Genomic DNA, 24,861 nt, shown 5'->3' with positions numbered 1-24,861 from the left:
TCATTGTGTAGGTGGCATATATTTGAATTTATACAAAACAGATGGAAGAACATACCCATCACTAAGCTAAAAAAAAAAAGGAGCAAGCAGGCAGGCAATCTTTGAAAGGAAAAGGAAATTTTCACCATTTGCATAGTGGGTTTACTTCTTACCTTAACTGAAATGGCAGTGTGAAGAATGGTTCTGTAAAAAGTTATTTTACAGTGACTGATAACGCTTTTCCTAAAATGAGGACAAGGCTGATTGGTTGACTTCGAACAATCTTGTGTTCTCATTAAGAAAATTAGTATAGTGCATCATAAGTATTTGAGATAATTTTTTTAAATCTCTCCCACCCCAATCTTTTGTTCTTCATTACAGGAGCGTGGACCTTCTTCACACTTGCCACCACCTCCCAAGTTGCTTGCACAACAGGTAGATTTTAGATAAGTGTTGGTGTATGGTATGCTGTGTTTGGACTTATTTATAGTTTTCCTTTGATGAAACGGTGCTGTGTGTTTATAACTTTGATGAAACAGTTGTATATTGTTCACTCGGTGGCTTTAGCATATTTTTCTTCTAGTTCTTTTCATCATTCTTCTCTAACAGGCACAATGTGCATCTCATTAAAGAATGAGAAGCACTCGGCTGATAGCTGCCACTTCCACACTAGTATTCTTCCTTCCTGCTGTCCTTGCTTGTCCAGCCATTTACTTGTTCCCTGAAGTCAGTCCCGTCACTTACTACAGTGTTATTTCTCGGCACTTAAGAAAAACAAGCTGTCTACATACCACCTCTTCATCGTCTTGCCTCTTGTACTCCATTTCTTTGTTCTGCATCGTAGCAACATTCTTTTAATGAGTTATTTAAACTTAGGTGCATGTGTCATTAGTCTCCACTACTGCCACGAATACATGTGTATTCACACACACACATGCTTATTCCCTCTTCAAATACATTTCCAAATATTAATTTAACAAATAACTTGTACTAAGTTATGTTTAGAAAAAAAAAACACTTTATAATAAGGCAGATAGCTCAGTAAAATGGTTTCAGCTTCACAATGGAAGATGATGTGCGTGTGGGGTCCGGGACATAGCCCAGTGACTAGAATGCTTGCTATACAAGCATGAGGATAGGAATTCAAATTGCCAGAGTACACACGTCCAGGAGAATTCATACATGTCTGTGGTGTACACGGTGATGACCAACAATGACACCTATGTTACTTATTTACTTGGGGGGGAGGGTCGGTTCGAGACAGGCTTTCTCTTTCTCACAAGAGATCCGCCTGCCTCTGCTTCCGAGTGCTGGGATTAAAGGTGTGAGCCTCCACCACCCAGCCACCTATTTTAAATAAGGTACAGGGCAAAGACGACATCTGTTCTTTGATCTCTGCACATATGCTTTGCTCCTAAGTAATGAATATATTCATGTACATCAAACCACAAATATACACACATTCACAAAGAAAATAAATGGTCAGTAAGTACATGGAAAGGTAGTCAGTACCTTTAATAATAACTATTGTAATGTAAATTTAAACAACAGTGATGTATTTCCTGTGTATTCATCATTGCCATAATAACGAGGATATAGGATAGCTTGCACACTTGAATAGTGCTTTGAAGTCTGTAAACCTTGTGAACAGTGTAGGAAGGCAGCTTGGCAGTTTCTTGTTAAGGAAACGTGACTTGAGAGTGTCACTGCAAGCTTTTTAGTCAAGAAGAATGAAAATACACAGACTAGTGTTATAACTCTTATATGTAGTTAGGTAGACTACTAAGAGCAACCTAGGATACACATGAGTCATAGTTTCCTGTACTGGTAGAGGAATACTAAACAGCAGTGAGTGGTGTAAACTACCACAGACTAACCAACAAACTAATTACAGTGCATCAGAGAAAATGGACCAAAGATACAACTTTTTCTGCTTCAGTGAAATTGTAGGACAGGAAAAAGTGTTACGGTTAAGGTATTTGGAAGTCATGGATGAGAGCAGAAGAGTGGTGGAAAATAAGTGTCCTGTGTATATCATATCCTTTTGTGAAATTATTTCTCCTTTTTTAGATTGGCTCTGAGCTGTAGGTGAAGCCGTGAAGAGATTGATGGTTTGATAAGACAGCACTGTTGGTGCATTTCACTTTTTAGCTCTTGTTTGTTTCCACCAAGCCATTATTTTTCCTCTTTTTCTTTTTTGGACTCCTGACTGGGCTATAAGTGAATTTCAGTCTTTATACTGGTAACTTTCCATTTCTGTGTGTTGAAAATCTTGAGTTTTATTGTTTATATTCTAGCCCTTCGTGTGCTTTTCCTCATTCTTATCTTTGCAGGGTTTCCAGCAATATTGTTTAAGCTTTGGCCATCATTGGAAACCATCAATGAAAAGTATCACTCACATGCTCCTCTCAACTCTCCATTGTGTTCTGGATTCAGTTGTCAGTTTCTCTTTCCAGACTGAGTTTTGAGAATTTACTTAGGGCTATTTCTTTGGCAGCCATCTCCTCCATCTCTTTCTCTGAATCTTTCCTTCTAGTCCTTCCTTGTTCATATTCTCGGTGCCCATGTGCTGCCATCTTACATATTTGGGCCGTTCTTTCACCCTGAGGCATTTCCCCCCTTAGGCAGTTTTGTCTGCAAGCCGCTATAAAAGCATACACTTAAATTTATGTTATGTCTGAGTTGATATTTTGAAGATCCTTATGCTTTTTATCTTAGCATAAACTGAGCAGTAATGCTTACCTAGCACAATGAATGGGTATTTCTTCACTCAGTATTTGATGACCTAATTTTTCTCTTCCTAATTTGGTGAGTTGTCTAGACTTAGACTTTACATGTTATATTTCCTTTTGTTTTATTTTTAATTTCCTAAGTTGTATGCACATGCAGAACTCAGAGTTTGGGAAGTCAGTTCTCTCCTACAGTGTGGGACCTGGGATTAAACTCAGGTTGTCAGAGTTGGCAGCAGGTGCCTTGACCCTCCATGGCCATCTTGCTGGCCTATTTCTTTTCAATTTAATGTATATGCTTTGACAGGGCAATTAATTTCTTTTTTCTCTCTCTCTTTTAATGGACCCTTCTTCCCACTTCTCCATGTTTATGGCATCCAACATTGGTCACAAAAAGTTGTCAGGTTAATGAGATGACTCAGTGGGTAAGGGTGCTTGCTGTCAAGCTTGACAATCTGAGTTCACTCTGGGGAACCCATATAATGCAATAATAAGAGAGCTGATTCCCACAGGTTGTTCTCTGACCTCCCCATGTACACACATGCATACACAAATAGGTATAAAACAAATTATTTCAAAAATTGAATTCTCATCTTTGATATCTTGCCCTTTCAGCATCCCCCACCTCCAGATCGACAAGTACCTGGAAGACAAGGCCCTTTTCCTTCAAAGCCTCAAGTACCTGATAATGATGAAATCTGGAAGCAAAGACGAAAACAACAATCTGAAATCTCTGCAGCAGTAGAGCGTGCTCGCAAACGGCGCGAGGAGGAAGAGCGAAGAATGGAGGAACAGAGGAAGGCGGCGTGTGCAGAGAAATTGAAACAGCTGGACGAGAAGCTGGGTATCATAGAAAAACAACCATCTCCAGAGGAGCTCAGAGAAAAGGAGAGGGAGAAGGAAAGGGAGCGGGAGAGAGAACTTGAAAAAGAGAAGGAACAGGAACGAGAGAGGGAGCGGGAGCTCGAGAAAGAGCAGGAAAGACAGAAAGAAATGGAGAAGGAAAGACAGCAAGAGAAAGAGCTAGAACAACAGAGGGAAAAGGAGCAAGAACTGCAAAGGTTGAAAGAAGAGGAGAAAGAGGGTGAGTTGAAGGAAAAGGAGAAAGAAGAGAAAGTTGAACCCCAAGAGCCCATTTTAGAGCCTGTGACAGAAAAACAAGAAAGTGAAACCAACTGTAATACAGGTATGATGCTCGGTCTACATTTTATATTTAATTCCCTTACTCTACTTTATTGGGGAGTGGTGGAGATTGGAAGCAGGTCTTTGCATGTATGTGTGACATGGTATTCTCTAGAATATATGGAACTCGTTTTCCTTAGGATAAAAAAAAATTATGTCTGAGATTTAGTGAGAATACTAGTCACCCCCTTGTGAATGAGTACGTTTGTTTCAGCATAACTAGTGATCCGCTCTGAGGTCTTCGTGTTTGTTGAGTTGCACTAGTTTTTGCGATACACTATCCATTAGTCCAGTATTTGGGGCAGGGAACATTGGTTTTTGATTTGACAGGATCTCACCATGTGACTTTAGTTGGCCTGAAAATTCCTGTGTAGACTCGGCTGACCTCAAACTCAGAAATCCATGGGCCTCTATGTCCTGAGTGCTAGGATTAAAGGTGTGCTCTACCACACTTGACTTTCAGCTCTTTTTTAATATATATTGGTCACTTGGTGTTCATGTAGCTCTTAACGTGTATCACATTAATATTTATTGAAATAAATGAGAAACGTTAGGATCTGAGTGTTTACTGTGAAGTAAATACATTTTTGTGTAGTGAAGGATTTGGATCTGTGATCTCTTTAGAGTCCAGCTTTATGAGAATCCGTTTTGATAATAGTGGATAAAAAAATGAAGGTTTAGGGAGAAATGCTTTTTCCTCTTTGAGGTATATTATGCTTCATTTTCTCACAACAGCATGTATTTGATAGGATATCTGACTATTTCTTTGAGCAGAAGAGGAAGCAGTTTTCACTAGACAGGACAGCAATCGCAGTGAGAAGGAGACCACACAAGTGGTGCAGGAAGCAGAACCTGAGTCCGGCTCTCAGCCCCGACCTGCTGGATTATCGGGCTATTTCAAACAGTTTCAGAAATCGTTGCCACCACGATTTCAGCGGCAGCAGGTAATAGGAAAACCAGAATGCTGCACCACTTTTGTGTGATTGAAAGATTTATTGTTCAGTTTCCTGATAATTTAACATAAAACCTAAACCATATAAAGCATAGAAACTTGCCTTAATTTTTTTGTTTTCAATACACTTGTGGGAATTGGTTTTACTCTGACTTTCTCTGTAATGCCTTTTTTATTCATGTATACCTCCTCTTCTAGGACATGATGAGTTGTTTATGTCCATTATAAGAAAGTACTATAACTTCTTTAATCTGTTGCCAACTCTGTGCTTATTGTCTTTGTCTTTAAATATTATAAAACACCATTGTTTTCAAATACAATTTATTTGATCATAACTAGAAACTTCAGTATGTGTGATTTTTGCTTTTTCAGGAACAAATGAAACAGCAGCAGTGGCAGCAGCAGCAACAGCAGCAGCAGCAGCAGCAGCAGCAAGGTGTACTTCCACAGACTGTTCCTTCACAACCATCTAATGGTTCGGTCCCTCCTCCACCACACAGACCTCTTTATCAGCCAATGCAACCCCACCCTCAGCATTTGGCTTCTATGGGTTTTGATCCAAGGTGGCTCATGATGCAGTCCTATATGGATCCTCGAATAATATCGGGGAGGCCTGCTATGGATATTCCACCCATTCATCCTGGTATGTTATAGTGACAGTGTGACATGGCTTACTTGCAGTATTTAAGGGGTTTTGTCTGTCACCCCTTTTTGTCACAGTTTCCTCAGTATTAGAAGTTTGTTAGGACCAAGGACCTCTAGGTCTTTATCCGAAAGTTAGAGCTTTTAGTGCAGGTATTTTTGCCAGCTGTCTTGACAAGAACAAACTGCTAGCTCTGTCCCTTTTATAGATGTATTGTAAATTTTGGAGATGAAAATTATTCTTGCAGAAAACTGTTAATAGTATTCTCACTCTGCCAAATATTTCAGCATTTGAGTTTTATCTACATGTGTATCCCTTCCTTTTGAATTCCTCCATCATTTATCATCAACTCTTGAATTTCTTTATAAGTTATCTAAAAGTAAGTTAGCCTTTTTGAGATCTCCTTAAAATAAAGCCAGATAATCTATCATCAAAATGATACTGTGGACCTTTTAGGAGTGATTAAAAAGCTGATCACAAATTGTATCTGATTCAAAACATGGTGGCAGATAGCTTTAATCTTAGGATCCAAAAGGCTTGTGCCACAAAGTAGTACAGTCAGGGCTATCTTGAAGGGTTTGTTTATGTATGTATGTTTGTTTTTAAATCTCACCTTGATACTAAATCCACAGTATTTGAATGTTTGAGTTACATATTTTAATAGGATATTGAACAACTAGGATGAATGAAATTGCTGTAGGAAGTAATTTTCTCCCAAAACTTGCCTTTTTGGTATAATTCTGATCTTTGTTTTTTCTTTTAGTTGTTTTTAACATGCATAATTTTTTCTTTTAAAGTAAAGTAGACTCCTATTGTGTTTTTCCACCTTGGTTTTGTTCTTAATAAATTTTAAACAGCAATTGGTCTATATGTTTTTATCATGGTTTTGTTTCTCTCTCACTTTGTATAATTCTCTTTTATGTGTATGAACTTTTCTTACAGGAATGATTCCTCCTAAACCATTAATCAGAAGAGACCAGATGGAAGGGTCACCAAATAGTTCTGAGTCATTTGAGCATATAGCTCGATCTGCAAGAGATCACGGAATTTCCCTTTCTGAACCTCGAGTGATGTGGGGATCAGATCCCTATCATGCTGAACCGCAGCAGGCAGCCACTCCCAAGTCAGCTGAAGAACCTGGGGATGCAAGGTAATAAATTATTTAACTGAATAAAGGATTGTTAGAATATTGTGCTTAAGAAAGCAACTTTATAGTATCTCAGAAGATCCTTCTGGGGGCCAGCAATATTGTTCAGGGACAAAGGTACTTGCCATTAAGCTTGATGACCAGTGTTTGATGATCCTATGTGGTGGAAGTAGAGAACCAACTCCTAAAAATTGTCTTCTGATTTCCACAGATGTACCATGACACAAGCTCTTCCCATCTCTGTCACTGTTTGTGTGTGCGCGCTCATTCATACATACATACATACACACACAGGCACACTCACTAATTTTTTTTTTTTTAAAGATAATTCTGATTTAGAGCTATGCATGGGTCTGATATCCTATTAATGTGCTTAATTTTGTCTTTGGACAGTCAATGAGGGCACACTAGTTGTAAATTAGTTTTTTGGACTGAATTAGATGCTTAAACTTAGTAGATGTTTTAAAACAACTCTTTATAGTACATCATATATAAAAAAAAGTTTGCCGCCTTATATAGTCTGGCATGTGGGCTGATAAAATTCCTATAGTAGTGAGAAATGACAGATATTTTCAGTCCTTAGGGAAATTAAGACTACAGGTAAAGAGAAATGATAGCTTATAATGGGGCAGTTGGTGGTGAACTCTAATAATCTACAATCAGAAGGTTGGGGTTTCTTTTATGGGATGTAGTTTAATGATTATGTTCATAGAATAGGCTTGGTCTTGTATATTAGTTAGGAAATTATTTGTCTTAGTGCATCAGAAGTTCACATCTACATGGTTTAAACATGTTTTTGGTTTGTACATTTTAGAGCAGAGCTAAAGAGCTTCATATTGCATGACTAAAACTTGACCCCATTTTTAGAACAGCATCTCCACATTTCAGACTAACTTGAGCCCTCTACTAAACCTCATTCTATATTCTACTTGAATGAGTTTGATTACTTTACATGCACCCTCTAAGTGAGACAGAACAGTTGGTGTCTTTGCCACTAGCTCAGACTTTTATCTGTGTTACAGTGCTTACCAGCATCTTTTCTTACTTGTCCCTGAGTAATACTGTCTGTGTGTCATATTTGCTTCATTCACTCAATTTTATAGACATGCTGTGTTCTCTTTGCTAAGTTTTTTATGCAACTCTTGTTTTTTTTGTTGTTGTTGGTTTTTTTTTGTTGTTGTTGTTTTTGTTTGTTTGTTTGTTTGTTTGTTTTTGGTTTTGGGTTTTTGGGTTTTTTTTTTGGTTTTTCGAGACAGGGTTTCTCTATGTAGCTTTGTGCCTTTCCTAAAACTCACTCTGTAGCCCAGGCTGGCCTCCTGAGTGTGGGATTAAAGGTGTGTGCCACCACCGCCCGGCGGCTAAACTTTTTGAGAATAACAATGCTCTTTATGGTTAGAGTTCATTGTTTTGTATTTTATTCTTTATAATTTAAAATTGGAGAATTATGGGAATAGTGTTTTGTGGTGGGATATATGTACACTTGGGAACGATTGTTTTATTGAATTCTCATCATCACAGGCCTGAAACTGCTTTGGACCATGAGCAAATTCCTGCTGCTTATTCTGTAGAACATAGTCATCTGGAGACTCATTCAAAAACAGAGGCTGCTAGAGACTCAGGTGAAACAGAAGGACAAAAGTTTTTAAGCAGATCAGTGGAAGATGTAAGACCTCACCATGCTGATACAAATAATCAGTCTGCTTGTTTTGATGTGATTGATCAAAAGAGCTTACCTACTCCTCCAGAAGAGCGAATTTCGGCACTAGAAAGTCAACCTGCCCGGAAAAGAAGTGTTTCCCATGGATCTAACCATGCTCCAAAAGCAGAGGAGCAAAGAAACGAGCCCTCTGTCAGCCTTCCTAAAGTCAGCAGCAGGTGTATTGATTCTAAAGAAACTGTAGAAAAGCCAGAGGAGAAGCCAAGAAAAGATGGCTTTCTGCGATCTTCTGAAGGACCTAAACCAGAGAAAATATACAAATCTAAGTCAGAAACTCGTTGGGGTCCAAGACCAAGCTCCAACAGAAGAGAAGACGGTAATGATAGGCCTGTAAGAAGGTCCGGACCCATTAAAAAACCTGTGCTTAGAGATATGAAAGAGGAGCGGGAGCAGAGGAAGGAGAAAGAAGGCGAGAAGGTTGAAAAGGTCACGGAAAAAGTTGTTAAAACAGAAAAACCAGAGAAGAAAGAGCTTCCTCTTCCTCTACCACCTCCAACACCAGTTCAGGCACAGTCACTGGTTCCACCACCAGTTCAGCCAGAACCAGAGAAACTACCATCAACAGAACCTTCCGCTTTGGCTCAGAAGCCATCTCAAGAGAGTGAGAAGCCTTTGGAACCTGTGGCTAGTGTCCAGGTAGAGCCTCTGGTTAAAACTGGAAATCAACAAAATGTTGTAGCACCAACCGTCAAAGAAGAAAAGCAGCCCGAGAAAGTCATCCACAAAGACGTCGTTGGGGCAGAACGACCTCGGCCGGATTCTAGAGCACCAGTTAAAAAAGACTCCCCTTTACCAACTCCTAGGACCTACTGGAAAGACGCTAGAGAGAGAGATTGGTTTCCAGACCAAGGCTACAGAGGCAGAGGTAGAGGAGAGTATTACTCCAGAGGTCGAAGCTACAGAGGCTCTTATGGGGGTCGTGGCAGAGGTGGTAGAGGGCACGCTCGTGATTATCCTCAGTATAGAGACAGTAAGCCAAGAACAGAGCATGGTCCTTCAGGACCTCTCAGACAACGAGAAGAAAGTGAAACACGAAGTGAGAGTTCCGATTTTGAGGTTGTTCCCAAAAGACGGCGACAGAGGGGTTCCGAGACTGACACGGACAGTGAAGTTCCTGAAAGTGCCAGTGACAAGGATAGCTTAAGCAAAGGCAAATTTCCTAAAAGAGAGGAACGGCCTGAAAACAAAAAACCTGTCAAGCCCCAGGCTTTTAAGCCTGAAAATCATGTCCGAATAGACAATAGGCCATTAGAAAAACCTTATATCAGAGATGAGGATAAATCTAAACCAGGTTTCCTTCCTAAAGGAGAGCCTACAAGGAGAGGTAGAGGAGGAACATTCAGACGAGGTGGAAGGGACCCCGGAGGCCGACCATCACGCCCTGCCACCTTAAGAAGGCCTGCTTATCGGGACAATCAGTGGAACCCAAGGCAAGCAGAACCTCCAAAACCTGATGATGGAGAGCCACCAAGAAGACATGAGCAGTTTATGCCTGTACCCGCAGATAGACGACCTCCAAAATTTGAACGGAAATTCGACCCAGCTAGAGAGAGGCCACGGAGGCAACGTCCAACTCGACCACCAAGGCAAGATAAGCCTCCTCGATTTAGACGGCTAAGAGAGAGAGAGGCTGCTTCAAAAACAAGTGAGGTGTTGGTACCTGCAAATGGCACAGTTAATAATGTTGTTCAAGAACCAGTTAATCCCCCTGGGGACATATCTGGAAATAAGACCCCAGATTTGTCTAATCAGAACTCTTCAGATCAGGCAAATGAGGAATGGGAAACTGCTTCTGAAAGTAGTGATTTCAATGAGAGACGTGAGAGGGATGAAAAAAAAAATGCCGATGTGAGTTCACAAGCAGTTGTAAAGGCTGGAGAGAATGTTTTGCCTCCAAAAAGAGAAATAGCAAAGAGGAGTTTTTCTAGTCAGAGACCTGGAGTTGATCGACAGAATCGTCGTGGCAACAATGGCCCACCCAAATCAGGAAGGAATTTCTCAGGTCCTAGGAATGAAAGAAGAAATGGCCCACCATCAAAAAGTGGAAAGAGAGGGTGAGTACTGTATTTAATTAAAACTTGTGCCTTTATTTAAAAAAGGTAAAAGTAGGAGATGTAGTGGAAGTTGCATAATTAGGTAGAGGAACAAGACATTGTCCTCCCCTAGTGCTGTTTTCTGTTCTTAGGTGTAGTGGTCCTTGAGTGGCAGGGCTTATGTGTATGGATCCTCACGTGCTGAGTCATGTCTTCTAAAACGGTTGTCTTGGGAATGTGTCTATAGCTTTGGAAGTACTAGTACATCGAGAAAGGAACATGCAGTTTCTTCATTTGTTAATTGCTCCTGACACTAATGAGTAGCTCTCCTCTTTTCATTTTTCAAGGGGTGTTCTACGACTTGAATGTTACAGACATGTATCCTGGCACTCTGTGCTGTTTGCTCAAAAGTCCTTATTGAGTTGTCAACATATACTCCCTTCTGGAGTTATAAACTTTATAATAAATAATCCAACTAGAGAGACCCAGAAAGCAAATTCCTGCCTATCCACCCTGGTTTGGGTTGCCAACATGAGTCCCATGGCATTTGATATTTGTTTATTTTTAAAGAGTTTTCAGGACTGGGGATATAGTAGCTTAGTTGGTAGAAGTGCTTACCTAGAACTACATAAAACCAGGCGTGGTGGTACATACCTGTCATCTCAGCGTTTAAAAAGGTAGAGATAGGGAATCACAAGTTCAAGGTCATCCTTGACTAGAAAACCTGGGAGATTAAACTTTCTTTAAAAAAAAAAAAAGGAAGAAAATTTTTAAAAACTATGCTAAGGTTGCCCTTTTCTTTTAAATATGAAAATGTTGGTTAGATGTTAATATTGGTTTCAGTATTAAGGATATGAAGAAAAACCAGAGTATGGGATATTGTAGCATGTACTACACAGTAAGCATTCCTTAGGCAAAATTTCCTAGGTTTGTGTGGGGATGGAGAGAGTGCTTAGTGGTTAAGAACTCTGACAGCTCTTCTAGAGGACCTCAGCACCCATGTGGTAGCTAACAACCCCTTTCTGGGGGGTCCTCCAACTCCCTCTTCTGGTCTCCTTGGGCAGTACACACATGGTCAGACATAAAAACAGGCAAAACAAACACCTTGGTGGTCTAGTTTCACATTATAATACTTAAAATTTTGATCTGACGTTTGAGCTGTGTAGATAGCAGCCACTTTAAACTTACAGAAATACCAGTGGATGGTTGTAGTTGTAACAAGAGTTTTGAAGGGCCCATTTGGAAGAAATAAGTAATTCTTCAAGTGTTGGGAGTCATGTCAGGCATTTAGTAATCCTTTATCTTGAGAAATTGTGTGGACTGATATGAAAATGAATCAGTAAGCCCTTTTTTAATGAGTTTTCCTATTAAAGGTGTTTACATGTTTACATCAGTATCTAAAACTCTAAGGTAGGTATGAGTGTGTGTGTGTGTGTGTGTGTGTGTGTGTGTGTGTGTGTGTGTGTGTGTGTGTGTGTACGTGTATGCGCGCGCCAAATAGTATAGCATTTAGAGTGCTATTTTAAATCCTATTTTTTTATATAGTGCCCACTTTAGGAGTGGATCCAATCATAGATATGACAGATTTTTTTCCTATATCCATGTTGTAGCTCATTTATAAAATATTGGGCAAATGGACACAATAACCTCCTGAGGTTTAGAATTCCAGAATTTAATTTATTGGGGAGAACTTCAAAGACCTCTACTGTATTGAGATCCTCAGTTTTAGTGAGGTTATGCCTTCAGAGGCTGCTGCGACAGACTGGGCTGGGCCTTCTTCAGTGCTTGTGTGTCTTAGGTATGACTTTACAAACTGCCAGGAAGAACATTTTTCTATTGTTGGAGTATGTGGAAATCATCTCATTATTTTCTGTAGGCCATTTGATGACCAGTCCTCAGGCACAGCTGGTGTTGACCCTGTCAATGGTAATGCTGCACACCACCAAGAAGGAGCACCTAATGGTGCTGGACAAAAGAATTCCAAGGATGCTACTGGAAAAAAGAGAGAGGACCCCAAACCAGGTCCTAAAAAGACCAAAGAGAAAGTAGATGCTCTCTCACAGTTTGATCTCAACAATTATGCAAGTATGTTACAAATTTCTTTATTTCTTGGTAAATTTAAGCAGATAATATGAAAACATAAGGAAAAAAGCGTTAGACCTTTGTGTTAGACATAGAGCTGACTGTGAAATTCTAACTTGGCTTAAACTTTATGAACATTGAGTACAATTTTTGTTAATGATACTCAGGAAGGTTTCACTGTTCTTCATGGAATTGGGGGTGTGGATTAAAATTGATCAAACCAGTAAAATTGCAAAATAGGCATGAGAAAGCACAGGAAAACATTAAGTGAAGATTTTTAATTAGAACTGAAGCGGTTCTGAATCTTTCTTTTTAAAAAGAAAATAAATGGTCAACTGAGTTGTTAGGGTCTAAAAATCCAGGAAGAATCCATCTGGAAGACCGGGTTCGAGCAAACAGAAAATTTATTGAAAAAGGCTGATTTTAAAGGAAAAAAACAAAAGAGGGCAATCCTTCAATTTCAACCAATCATAACAGAACATGGGGATATGCAATTAGGGACTTTCTATGGTGGCAGGCCCCCAGCCTATTAGGAGAATGTTGCCTCTCTCCTCGTTTCAAATACCTTGTGCCTTCTTTACCCCGTTTGTTGTGATGTGAGGTGGATGAGTGAAGAGCTGAAGTGGATATACTGTTAGTTACAAGAGTTGCTTCAGCAGAAGCATTGCAGTACCTCTAGTTGGCCTGGCAACAGCTACCAAGTAGCTCACGGACAGGTATTCTCAGTAAGCTACTGGAATGCTGCCACACACCTGTAATCTCAGCACTTGACAGGTAGAGGCAGGATGATCTGGAGTTCCAGGCCAGCCTCGGCTGCACACGTTTGAGACTATTGTGGGCTACATAACACCCTGTTTTAAAAATGCAATTTTAGGACTTTTTTTTTTTTTAAACAAAAATCTTATTTATGAAACTTTTTCATTTAGGTGCAATAGCTTTGAAAATTGCTAATCCATTATGGGCCATCTAAGTTATACTCTAAAATTTTTCGTGCCTGCAGGTGTTGTTATAATTGATGATCATCCTGAAGTAACTGTAATTGAAGATCCCCAGTCAAATTTGAATGATGATGGCTTTACTGAAGTGGTATCTAAAAAACAGCAAAAGCGGTTACAGGATGAGGAACGCCGAAAGAAGGAAGAACAAGTTGTACAGGTTCAAAGCTCATCATTTTGTTGCTAGTTCATATGTTGTTTTTCAGAGCATGTTAGCAAATGGTCAGGGTTACTCAGAACGGCATTTGTATTTAGCTAAAGAGCTGAGTGACTTTTATCTTCACACCTGGGAACTCTAGTAGGATATTTTCAAAATTAGGTTATTTTCAAAATGAGATAATTGCTGTAGCTTGTCTTTTTCCAACAATAGATTTTATGTGTAGAATTCAGATTGTTTTAAATTTTCTTGGAAATTGAATGGTCACAGTGCACAGATCCAGAAGTGACTTCTTGTCTTTTTTGGGGAGGGTTCGGGGAAGGTCACATTCATTTCAAACTTTGTTAAATATTTCGGATTGGGGGCAGGGGTACTTAAGCCTGTATATAAAAATATTTTTTTCTCTTTATTATCTTTTCTTCTTGTAGTTTTAAATCTCATTAGTGCCCTGACAGTGTCCAATTTGGAAAATTGAAATAGCCAAGTTAGCACTAGGAAGTTCTAGAAATAGTAGGATGTAAAAATTACTTGTGTGCATTGTTTCTTTGGGCATATTATTGACAACAGAAATGGTTCTGTCAATTTCTTTAAGGTGTGGAACAAAAAAAATGTAAATGAAAAAGGAAGAGGTCAGACTTCTAAACTCCCTCCAAGGTTTGCCAAAAAACAAGCCACAGGGACTCAGCAAGCGCAAGCTCCAACCTCTGCTGCGGTTTCCGTCTCTTCCTCAGCTGCAGTTTTAACATCCCCAGCAGCTTCAGTTCCAGCCTCCACCCCAGCTCCAGTTCTGGTTCTGGCCTCAGCCACTGCTCTAGCTCCAGCCTCCACCCCAGCTCCAGTTCTCACTTCAAGCCCAGCTCCAGCTCCAGCTCCAGCTCCAGCCCCAGCCCCAGCCCCAGCCCCAGCCCCAGCCCCAGCCCCAGCCTCAGCTCCTGTTCCAGTGTCCACTTCATCCTCAGTCACAGCCTCTTCCTCACCCCAAGTCTCAGTTCCAGCTCCAACTCCTGTCCTTGCCTCAGCATCAACTACAGCCTCCGTCCCCATTCTTGCCTCAGCTTCAATTCCTATCCTTGCTTCAGCACTGGCACCAGCTTCAGTTTCTTCCCCAACCCCAGGAGTCTCAGCCCCAGCTGTACCAACTATTTCAACATCAACTGCCCCAGCCTCAGCCCCAGCAGCCTCAGTTCCACTTGCCCCAGCCTCGGCTGCAACCACTGCCCCAGCCCCAGCCGCACCAGTACAGACTCAGACACAGACCCACAAACCAGTCCAGAGTCCACTTCCACCTCCAACACCATCTTCAAAACAGCCACCACCTTCAATTAGATTACCTTCAGCTCAAACATCTAATGGCACAGATTATGTAGCCACAGGAAAATCCATCCAGACTCCACAATCCCATGGTCCTCTAACAGCTGAATTGTGGGATAACAAAGTGGCTGCTCCAGCTGTGCTGAATGACATCTCTAAAAAATGTAAGTATGCAACAGAAAGAAGTATGGGGTAGGAAAATATATAGAAATACTGACATTGTTTTCTACTTTACTTAAAAATTCAGTTAAGCTTGTTTTTTTCCACCTAGCCATCTCGTTTTTTCCTAGTAGGGAGCAGTAGTAGCAATTGTTGTTAGTTTCTTTCTTGAAATGGTTTATTTCTAAAATAAGCATAGTTAACAACAACATACTTTTTTTTTATATTGAGATTTCATATCACCCTAGTTAGAATGGCTGTTAGAAAAACCAACAAATGCTGGTTGAGAAAAAAGGAAACCCTTATACATAACTAGTAAATTAGCTCTGCCAATATGAAAATCAGTGTGCAGGTTCTTAAAAAAAAACTAAAAATAGAATTACCATAGGATCCAGCTCTTCCATTCCTGGGTAAATATCTGAAGGGATTTATGTCTCAGTAGAGATGCTCAAGCTTTGGTGTTTATTTAACAGTATTCACAATAGCCAATATAAGTCATCAGCCCAGATGCCTATTAACAGATAAATTAGTAAAGTTCTAGTATAACACAGTGGAATTTTACTCAGCCATAAAGAAGGATGAATTATGTCATTTGCAGAGAAATGAATGGAAAATGGGGATCAACATGTTAAACAAAATAATCCAGATTCACAAGAACAAGTAGTGTGTCTTAATGTGTGCTTTAGATTGTATGTGAATGGGGGAGGGGAGTGCACACAGGTAAAAGTAAAGAGGAACTACATGGAAGAAAGAAAAGATATGTTGGCCAACAAGAGAGGTATTGGAAGGTTAGAAAATAAAGCTACGTGTTTCTCTCATGTGGAATGTAAAGTATGTATAAACTTAGGAAAGAGAACCATTTAAGATGAAGTGGAAGCCGGGCGGTGGTGGCGCACGCCTTTAATCCCAGCACTCGGGAGGCAGAGCCAGGCGGATCTCTGTGAGTTTGAGGCCAGCCTGGGCTACCAAGTGAGTTCCAGGAAAGACGCAAAGCTACACAGAGAAACCCTGTCTTGAAAAACCAAAAAATAAAAAAAGAAATAAATAAATAAGATGAAGTGGAAAGAAGGGCACCATAGCATGAAAGGGTAGAACAGCACATGTTTTATGTAGACAAAGTGATAATATATGTGTGTAACAGACCTTGAATGGACCTTAACTATTTTGACATGTAAGAATCTATTAGCTTGATAATGCACACACCGTAGAAGATAGGCAAGTCTGAATTCAAGAACAGCTAGAACTACAAGGAGAAACCCTGCTGGGGTTGGGTTAGTGGGGGCATTGTGAAAAAATCTGTGATGTAGAGAATTGTTTTATTGTCAGGCTACCATTGCAACTAAGGATTGAATATTAGACTTCAACATCTAAATTGTAATGGTCACATTTTTCTCAATGACTTTTAGTAGGTCCTATTAGTCCACCACAGCCACCTTCAGTCAGCGCATGGAATAAGCCCTTGACGTCATTTGGATCAGCAACTTCATCAGAGGTAAGAATAGACTGACTGGCATTGATGGGATTAGTGACAGTTTTTTACCAAATTCCCCCCAAGTGTCCACCTTGAGATTTCTACCAGGGTTCAGAATAGATGCTACAAGCGGCTAAGGATACTACTCTGAGGGCTATTCAATGAATCTAACACACTGAGTTCTTTAGTCCATTCATTTTATTCTTCCAAGTCAATTCTATCTACACAGTTTCTTTTCTGTTCTCATGCTTAGCTCCTCTCAGTCCTCCTGCTCTCAGTCTCTTCTGCTGTTCTCTCATCTCTACCTAGTTCTTTCCATCTTGGTCCTCATCTTGTTCTTCTCAGTCAATTCCCCTCTTCTACTGTTCTCTCCTCTCTAGCTAGTTCTTTCCATCTTCATCCTCATCTTGTTCTTCTCAGTCAGTTCCCCTCTCTGCTGTTCTCTCATTTCTATATAGTTATTTCCATCTTCTTTCTTGTTTTCTGTTTCCCCAAATATGAAGGGGTGTGTGTGTGTGTGTGTGTGTGTACGTACATACATACATATCTCCATTAATTAACAACTTGTTAGTAAAAACTACAAAATAAACTCTCAGGGACAAGTATTCTGATTAGAGTCACACTTGGCAAGACTTGGTCAGCTTAATTGGTGATTGACAACAGCTGTAGGTTGTAAAAGTTCTGGCTATCTCTTAAAGGGATAGCTACAAGGGTTACAAGGGAAGAAACAAATGAGAGATTTAAGGAAAAGGCAAAGAATACATGTACTATTATATGTGATTAATAATATCCAGACATGGTTAGTCAGTTAACAGCCTTTTTCTGTTAGTCACTGAATCTCAGGACCTATATGTAATTAGTCTACTGAGCCTAAAAGTCTTGCGCTAAAAACTATTATAGAAATAAAAACAAAGTGTTAATTATTATTTGAAACAGAGTGGGGAGGTACTAGTGGAGGAAGCTTAGGTCAACATAGGAGCTATTGATCTCTAGAAGGACTAAGATATACCAAAGCCAGACACCTGCACTATCATTTCTGGTTCACTATAATTCTTCTGAAGAGTTTTGATCCAGCAAGGCCAGGCATGTGCAATTCTGCTCTGTGAAAGTTCTATGAGGACATTTTGTCTGGCCAATATTTACCTTGTCAGTGGTTAAGGGTGGAGAGCAAGACCTCTAATGGAACAGTAGATCTAGTATGAAGCATATTTTAGTATGTTTCTATTTATAAAAATTGTATGGTTAAGTAAGAAACCATCTTCTAGACCATCCACAACTAAGTGTGTCTATAACATTGAGATGCAGTCATGAGATTGCATGTACACATAACATGGAAATGCACAGTAAATGGGGAGAATCATAGCTGTTATTGCTCAAGAAGTTTACAATAAGAAACAGCCAATTCATTCAAAAGGCAGTAATTCCATAACGCCTTGCGTGATGGTTTCCTCTAACAGAATCCTTAGTTGGGTTGACCTTCTGTATTCTAGTTGTCACCTGCTGTATACTCCCATGGTCTTTGCTACCAGCAGTTCTCAATAGTTTCTAAATAATTTCTCATACTTCATTGTAGCTCATTATTAACCTAGGAGGGCCACTGAAACAGATTAAGCTCATGCCCAGAATTTCTGATCCGTTAGGTCTGGGTTGGGTTTTATACCCAGGCGATATTAATGCTACTGGTCCTCTATATTTACAAGCTGTTTTTTCACCTTTAGCTAAAGGTTAAACATTTATTTTCATTCTGATATCCAGAAAAGACCTTATGACAGGCCGTAATACAGTCACTATTTTCCAGGCTTTCCTCATTTTCATATATAATAGGATAATTACAATTTACGGGTTACTGTTCTGTCCTTTCTCACTGAGTGCAGTATTGGTAAATGATGTTTTTGTCAGTGGCCATTCTCCCTTCTAAGTTTGCAAAACTAGTGCTGAAGCTAGGACTAAAAGACACTGTCCTCGCAGGGCTTCCATTATAGTGTCTGGAGAAGTCGGTAATCCTTCTGTTTAATGAAGAGACTAGGCAAGGATTTTGTCCAAGTAGATGGAAGTAATTTAAAGGGGCCAAGAGATTCTACTTGTGTGGTATTTGAATAAAGATTTGGAGGAGATACAGAGAGTAGGCTAGTCAAATATGAGGAAAACAAGGTCAGTTCTCAGTTCAGGGAACAGCAGTTATGAAAGTCATGAGGCAAGAACAAATCTGGTGTATTCAGAGTAGTCAGAGAAGTTCATTGGCTGGAGTGAACAAAGAACAGAGTTGAGGGGTTATAGGGGCTTTGGAAGACATGGAAGACCATTGGAGGGTGTCATGGATGCAAAGGAGTGCCAGGGCATGACTATAGATTGTTCTGTTAGGAATTGTCTGTATGGGTGAGGGGGCAAGGAAGTTAAAATGACAGTAGTCAAATGATAAACCAAAGAAATGACATTGAAGGTCATTGAGCTTATGTGATAAATGTAGAATGTCAGGAAAAGGAGAGCTATTGGTATGAACAGGAAGAAAGAAAAAAATTCTCATCAGTTTCAAATGAGCTACACATGAATCAGAATTAGTGCTGAGAATAAGAAGTTCATATAGCTACATCTAAGATGTTATTGCCTGGGCTCAAGTGTTAAGAGTTCTTACTGCTCTTGCAGAGGGCTCAAGTTTGGCTCTCAGCACCCACATCAGGTGGATCAGAGTTACTTGGAACTCCAGTTCTAGGGGGATCTGATTGATGTCTCTGGCATCCATGGACACCAATATTCAGGTGTACTTACCTACCCACACACGCATAAACGTGATTTAAGTGAAAATGTCAATGTAGCTGGCTCTTAAAGAGCCTGTAGGTCAGAAGAGTCTGATTTGAAGATTTATTTGGGAAGTCATTAACATATCAACATGCAAAGCAGTGAGGTTGGATGAAAGGTAAAAATGAATTATGAAGATAGAAAAAGGGAAAAAATGAAAAATAAGTGAGGCTTTCCAGCTCAGAAAGGTGGGAGGTGTAACTGTCAACTGATTGGAGAGGCATCTGAAAAGAGGGGGTGGATCAAATGTGTCAAATGCTGCTAATAGGAGAAGTAGTACCTGTGCTGAATTGACAGTTGAAATTAATGCTGTAGGGCCACTGGTGACATTGACATGGGAAAATGAGGTGAGTAGAGAGAGCTTTAGGGTACAGTCATGTGCTACGTAAGAATTCTATAGTCAGAATGTCTTTTTTGGACCACCAATGCCATGTTGTGCACATAAGGCATCAGCTGGCGGCTAGTCTTGGTTTTAGTATACCTTGATACTTGCAGAACAAAATAATTGTCTTGTAATGGATTCCTCCTAATGTGCCCTGTTATGTAATGTACAGTAAAACAGTGGGGTAAGATGTGCAGAAAAATGGGGAAGTAAATAGGATGGAATGGTTTCAGTTTGTTTTCTCTTTACGGAAGTCTTTCTGTTACCCTATCTGCCTTTCCATTTTTCTAACATGACAGGCCTGGAGTAGGCTTCATCATCTATTTTGGTATTATAGTTCTTTGGAGACCTTTAATAACTCAAGTCACTGTATTTCAATATAAGAGCCTCCGTTTAATATCTGTTGTTGGTATTAGCATTATTATGATTCATCAGAGTGCATTTCTTACAAAGTAATTTTATTCATATTGATATGAAAAGGTTCAGTATGGAAAAATTTGTTGATTGGCTACAGAAATTGTCTTGCAGGCATTCTGCAACTGTATGTTTTGGTAGTATCTTGTTGATCTCCCGCACTTTGCTTCTCACCATCTTCGCATTCTTTGCAATTTCCAGCTGGAAACTGCTTTCTGAGTGAAAGCTGTTCCTTTACCTTGAAATTTTTATGTTAGCAAAATTGGCATTTCAGACATTGGAGAGAATTCCCTAATGTCTTTCCATTATGTTTTGTTTGAGTATACATGTGTGTGTATGTGCATGTCGAGATCAGTGGTCATCCTGAAGTGTCATTCCTCAGGAGTCATCAACATTGCCTTTTGAGCCACTGTCTCTGACCAGAATGTGAGGCTTAGACTAAGCTGGCTGGCCCTTGAAGCCTAGGGATATCTACCTTTTCACCTCTCTGTTGCTGGGATTTCAAGTACATCCCAGTCCAAGCCCACTTACTTGGCTTTCTACATGGGTGCTGTGATCAAGATCAGATACTGATGATTATAAAACAAGTACTTCAATAACTGAGCTATTTCTTCAGCCCATAGGTTTTTTTGTTTTGTTCTGGTTTTTGTTTGTTTGTTTTCTTTTTTCGGTTTTTCAAGACAGGGTTTCTCTGTGTAGCTTTGCGCCTTTCCTGGAACTCACAGAGATCCGCCTGCCTCTGCCTCCTGAGTGCTGGAATTAAAGGCGTGCGCCACCACTGCCCGGCCTTGTTGTTGATGATGTTGTTGTTGTTGTTGTTGTTGTTGTTTTTAAGATGTATATGTGGTTATGTGCGCAGTTGTGGGTACCAAAAAGAGGCCAGAAGCATCTACTACCATGAAGCTGTAGTGTCCGGCAGCTTTGAGCCGACTGACCTGGGTACTAGGAACCAAACATGGGTCAGTCTGCACAAGGAGCCTTCTTTCAGGCCCTGCTAATAGTCCTTGCTTATCCCTTTGGTTAACTTAGAGAACTCAGAACAGTTATTCTCTTATAGTTACTGTTGGTCATTTTCTATTCATTCACCTATATATGAGGTTGTAATTTCTACATCATTAGTCATTTTCAGTTGCAAATTGCTGTATCATTCTCCCTTAATGACTCTAACTCCCTATAGAAATTTCAACATTGACTAAAATAAAATTGTATTCTAGCTTACAACAGTTTTGTCTAGACTTAAGTGACAAGTCATTTGGCTCCCATAGTATAATTAGCCACACTAAGGTCAGTAAGGTCAGAAATAATATGGAAGTAGCAATTTATAAGTTACTGTATGTAAGTGCTTCATGCATCTAGCCTTCTGCATGCCATCTTCCATCACTGTCAACTGGTGTGCTCTGGCCTCACTCACCTTTTGTGCTGTTAACTTTTACATTAGCTGTTCCAATTTTTCTGAGACACTTTCTATTGGTAGTTAGTCCTTTCCAGTATGTTTTGCTCAGGAATTTCCTCTATTCTAAAGGGCCATTTGCGTATTTCTGTCTTAGCTTTTCGTAATATCCTCTATCCAACTTTTTGTTCCTTCATTTTACCCAAGAAAATCCAAATGATATTGCCTAGCACAAAGAATATGTTCAGAAAAGTAGTGTTTTAATTGGTGGCTTCATTCCATGGGTGTACATATCACCTCATCATTCACATAGTACTTTGTTGGGTTTTTTATTTAAGTTACTCTCAAATCAGACTTCCAAGAAATTATTGATGCTGATAGTTACTATCTTTCCCATTTATACCTTTGGCATTTGTTGATTTTACATTTGTTTTAATGATGGCATAACTTGAAGCTTTTCTTGATTTTTTTCTCATCACAGAGCTAGCTAGGACTTTGAACACTTTAACTGTATACATATTTCAGTCAAGTCTGAACTTTGTTTACTGAGATATACCAAATGTTAAACATTATTTTATTAGGGAACAAGAAATGGTCAAGAGAATGGTGTGGAAATTGGAATTGACACAATTCAGTTTGGTGCTCCAGCTTCAAATGGGAATGAAAATGAGGTGGTTCCTGTGCTTTCAGAAAAACCAACCGACAAAGTTCCTGAACCTAAAGAGCAGCGTCAGAAACAGCCACGGGCAGGGCCTATTAAAGCTCAGAAGGTGAGTACTGTTCGTAAGGGAGATGTGATTCTGAAATGGACAAAGAAAATGATTTTAAAGTTGGATTTAATGTTTCATAAATCTTTCACTATAATGAAGTTTGTCATAAACATTGACTTTAGCTTCCAGATTTGAGTCTGGTAGAAAACAAAGAACATAAACCTGGTCCCATTGGAAAGGAGCGATCATTAAAAAATAGAAAAGTGAAAGATGCCCAACAGGCAGAGCCAGAAGGACAGGAGAAACCCAGCCCAGCTGTGGTCAGAAGCACAGACCCTGGAGCAGCAAAAGAAACCAAAGCTGTCTCAGAGATGTCTGCTGACATAGGAGCAATGATCTCGGTGTCATCTGCAGAATACGGCACTGACGCAAAGGTAGGCAGCATGCCCTGGTGCAGAATGAGTGGCAGGGGCATCAGTGATGGACTTTTTATGCTGAGCATTGTATTATGCTGGTTGTTCTTTAGCAAGCTTTCATTTTGTGAGATACTCATGATATAAATGTCTGCGAAAAAGTTACATTTTGTAGAAGTTTGTATTTTGTTGAATGGGCTTAAATAGAAAACTATAAGATCAGAATTCTTTCCCTTGAGTTTGTAAGCATTTCTGTCTAGTATAGCTTTATCTGGCCTTCTATTATAATTTTAAATTTAAAAAAGGGACACGCTTGGAACAAATCACTGTTTCTGTGGTTGAACACTAAAAATATTGACTTGCTTTTGGTTTCCACATTGAATGAAAGATGTGTATCTTTTAAAATACAATCGGCTCCCTTATGTCTCTGAGTTCAGGATTTCTGAACTCAAATCTGGATCAAAAATACTCTCCCTGAAAAATAGGGGGTGGTTGTTGTTGTTAGGAGGTTTTGCTTGTTTGTTTTGTTGTCTTCTTTAAACTATTATATCCAGTAATAGAACATTTTGTTGTATTACATGTTGTTAGTAATGTAGAGAAGATGGTAGTTTGTGTAGAGATACTGTAACATTTTATGTAAAAGACTCCAACATCCACATGTCTGCAGGCCCAGTATGTAACTAGATGTGCCTGTAAAGGCAAGTTATGGAAAGTGACTGGGAACAGATACTTGTCTTCATCTGGAGACTTATATTTCTTGAAAATGAAGGAAGAAGTGATATTTTATGTTCATTTTTTAATAGTTACCTCTTTTTTGTCATACACCTTTAATTCTTCATGTAAGTAGGAACTAAAACAGTCCTACGTTACCATATTCAAAGAAGAGATTCTCGATAATAAATAAGATAATAACTCACAAATATTTAATCTTGTTGATAGCCTCCTACCAAGTGCTGTGAAATACATTTTAAATATGTGCAAAAGTCTAGCAGCAATTGAGATATTGTTCCTTGAAGGTACCATGCTTTACTGGCCTTCTATTAGTAGGTGGGTTGAAATTTAGGGCATAAAGTTTTATGATCTCTTTCCTTCCAAAACAGCTTTACCTCTATTCTATTAAACTGTCAAAAGGTGACCTATAAATTCGGCTTTAAAAGGACTTTTTCTGTTACTCCTCCACAGGAGTCTGTAACAGACTATACTACACCTTCTTCTTCTCTGCCTAACACTGTGTCTACTAATAATGCAAAGATGGAGGATACTTTGGTTAATAATGTAAGTAATCAGAGATTTGACGGGTTTGTTTAGAAACCTGGCTGTCATCTAATACATTGTCTTGTCTATATACACTGTCATGACCAATATTGGACTCTTAACAGGGAATGAGTTGATAGTAAGTTTGTGTTTATGAGCACTGTAGTAAATATGCCTACTAAAGTCAAAGTCGTCGTTATCTCTCTCTCCCCCCACCCCCCCAAAAAAGAAGTTAGCAGCTTTCTAAGACCAAGACTTGTGTTAAGGCTTGGTTTTGTTTTGGGTTTTTTTGTATGTATGTTTGGTTGGTTGGTTGGTTTTTTTTTTTGTTGTTGTTGTTGTTGTTTTTAATGGACATTCATCCTGTTAACCTAGTTTGGTTAAAAAAAAAAAGTGTTGGGTTTTCCCTTATATACTACAGTTAATTTTATTTGGTTGAATAATTTTGTTCACAAATGAGACTTTTTTTTAATGGTGCAATGAAGCTGTACTCATTTAAGGTCATTAGAAGAAAAGGAACTGTTTCCAAAGAATCAAGCATTTCTTTTGAAATTTAAATACATAGACCGGGCTTTTCCAGCATTCCTTTTATGAAAATTGAGCTATAATATGTACATAGATATTCCCAAATTTCTTAAATTCTCTAGTATTAGGTGATGTTATGTGGCAAATTAAGCCTTAGTTTACCAGGGACGAGATTGTAATTGGATGTTTAAAGTCAGTACAGTATGTCGTTTTGCCTAGTTCACTATAGATGAGAAAATACTCTAAATATGCTAACTAACTTGCTGTGGTCACATGCACAGTATAATTTTGGACATCTAAAAGTTTCTTGTATGTTCCTCACTTTATAAAGGAGAAATTTTGTCATCTGATCTCCCTTTTAAATATAAATTTCTATAATAATCAAAAACTATCATATTTAAATGTTGATTGTTCTTTCCA

At 39.3% G+C, this 24,861-nt stretch overlaps 1 protein-coding gene across 15 annotated transcripts in view; it reads left to right on the top strand.

The window, feature by feature from the left end:
* Nucleotides 1-24,861, top strand: part of Prrc2c (proline rich coiled-coil 2C) — an 87,589-nt gene that overhangs the window by 44,640 nt on the left and 18,088 nt on the right. For 12 of the 15 annotated variants that reach the window (XM_076547847.1, XM_076547853.1, XM_076547843.1 and 9 more), the window contains exons 11-23: nt 361-414; nt 3,324-3,894; nt 4,665-4,834; nt 5,215-5,485; nt 6,428-6,635; nt 8,151-10,403; nt 12,259-12,467; nt 13,465-13,619; nt 14,209-15,091; nt 16,493-16,578; nt 22,121-22,309; nt 22,432-22,683; nt 23,845-23,937. In XM_076547847.1, the coding sequence (XP_076403962.1) occupies nt 361-414; nt 3,324-3,894; nt 4,665-4,834; nt 5,215-5,485; nt 6,428-6,635; nt 8,151-10,403; nt 12,259-12,467; nt 13,465-13,619; nt 14,209-15,091; nt 16,493-16,578; nt 22,121-22,309; nt 22,432-22,683; nt 23,845-23,937 (5,394 nt within the window). The remainder of the gene's footprint in view (nt 1-360; nt 415-3,323; nt 3,895-4,664; nt 4,835-5,214; nt 5,486-6,427; nt 6,636-8,150; nt 10,404-12,258; nt 12,468-13,464; nt 13,620-14,208; nt 15,092-16,492; nt 16,579-22,120; nt 22,310-22,431; nt 22,684-23,844; nt 23,938-24,861) is intronic. The other 3 variants (XM_076547855.1, XM_076547849.1, XM_076547846.1) reach the window with 1 other exon arrangement.

Source organism: Peromyscus maniculatus, chromosome 11 (assembly GCF_049852395.1).
Source record: "Peromyscus maniculatus bairdii isolate BWxNUB_F1_BW_parent chromosome 11, HU_Pman_BW_mat_3.1, whole genome shotgun sequence".
NCBI classification, from domain to species: domain Eukaryota; kingdom Metazoa; phylum Chordata; class Mammalia; order Rodentia; family Cricetidae; genus Peromyscus; species Peromyscus maniculatus.
The sequence above is the reverse complement of the archived record's forward strand: the minus strand, read 5'-3'. Positions and strand labels throughout refer to the sequence as shown.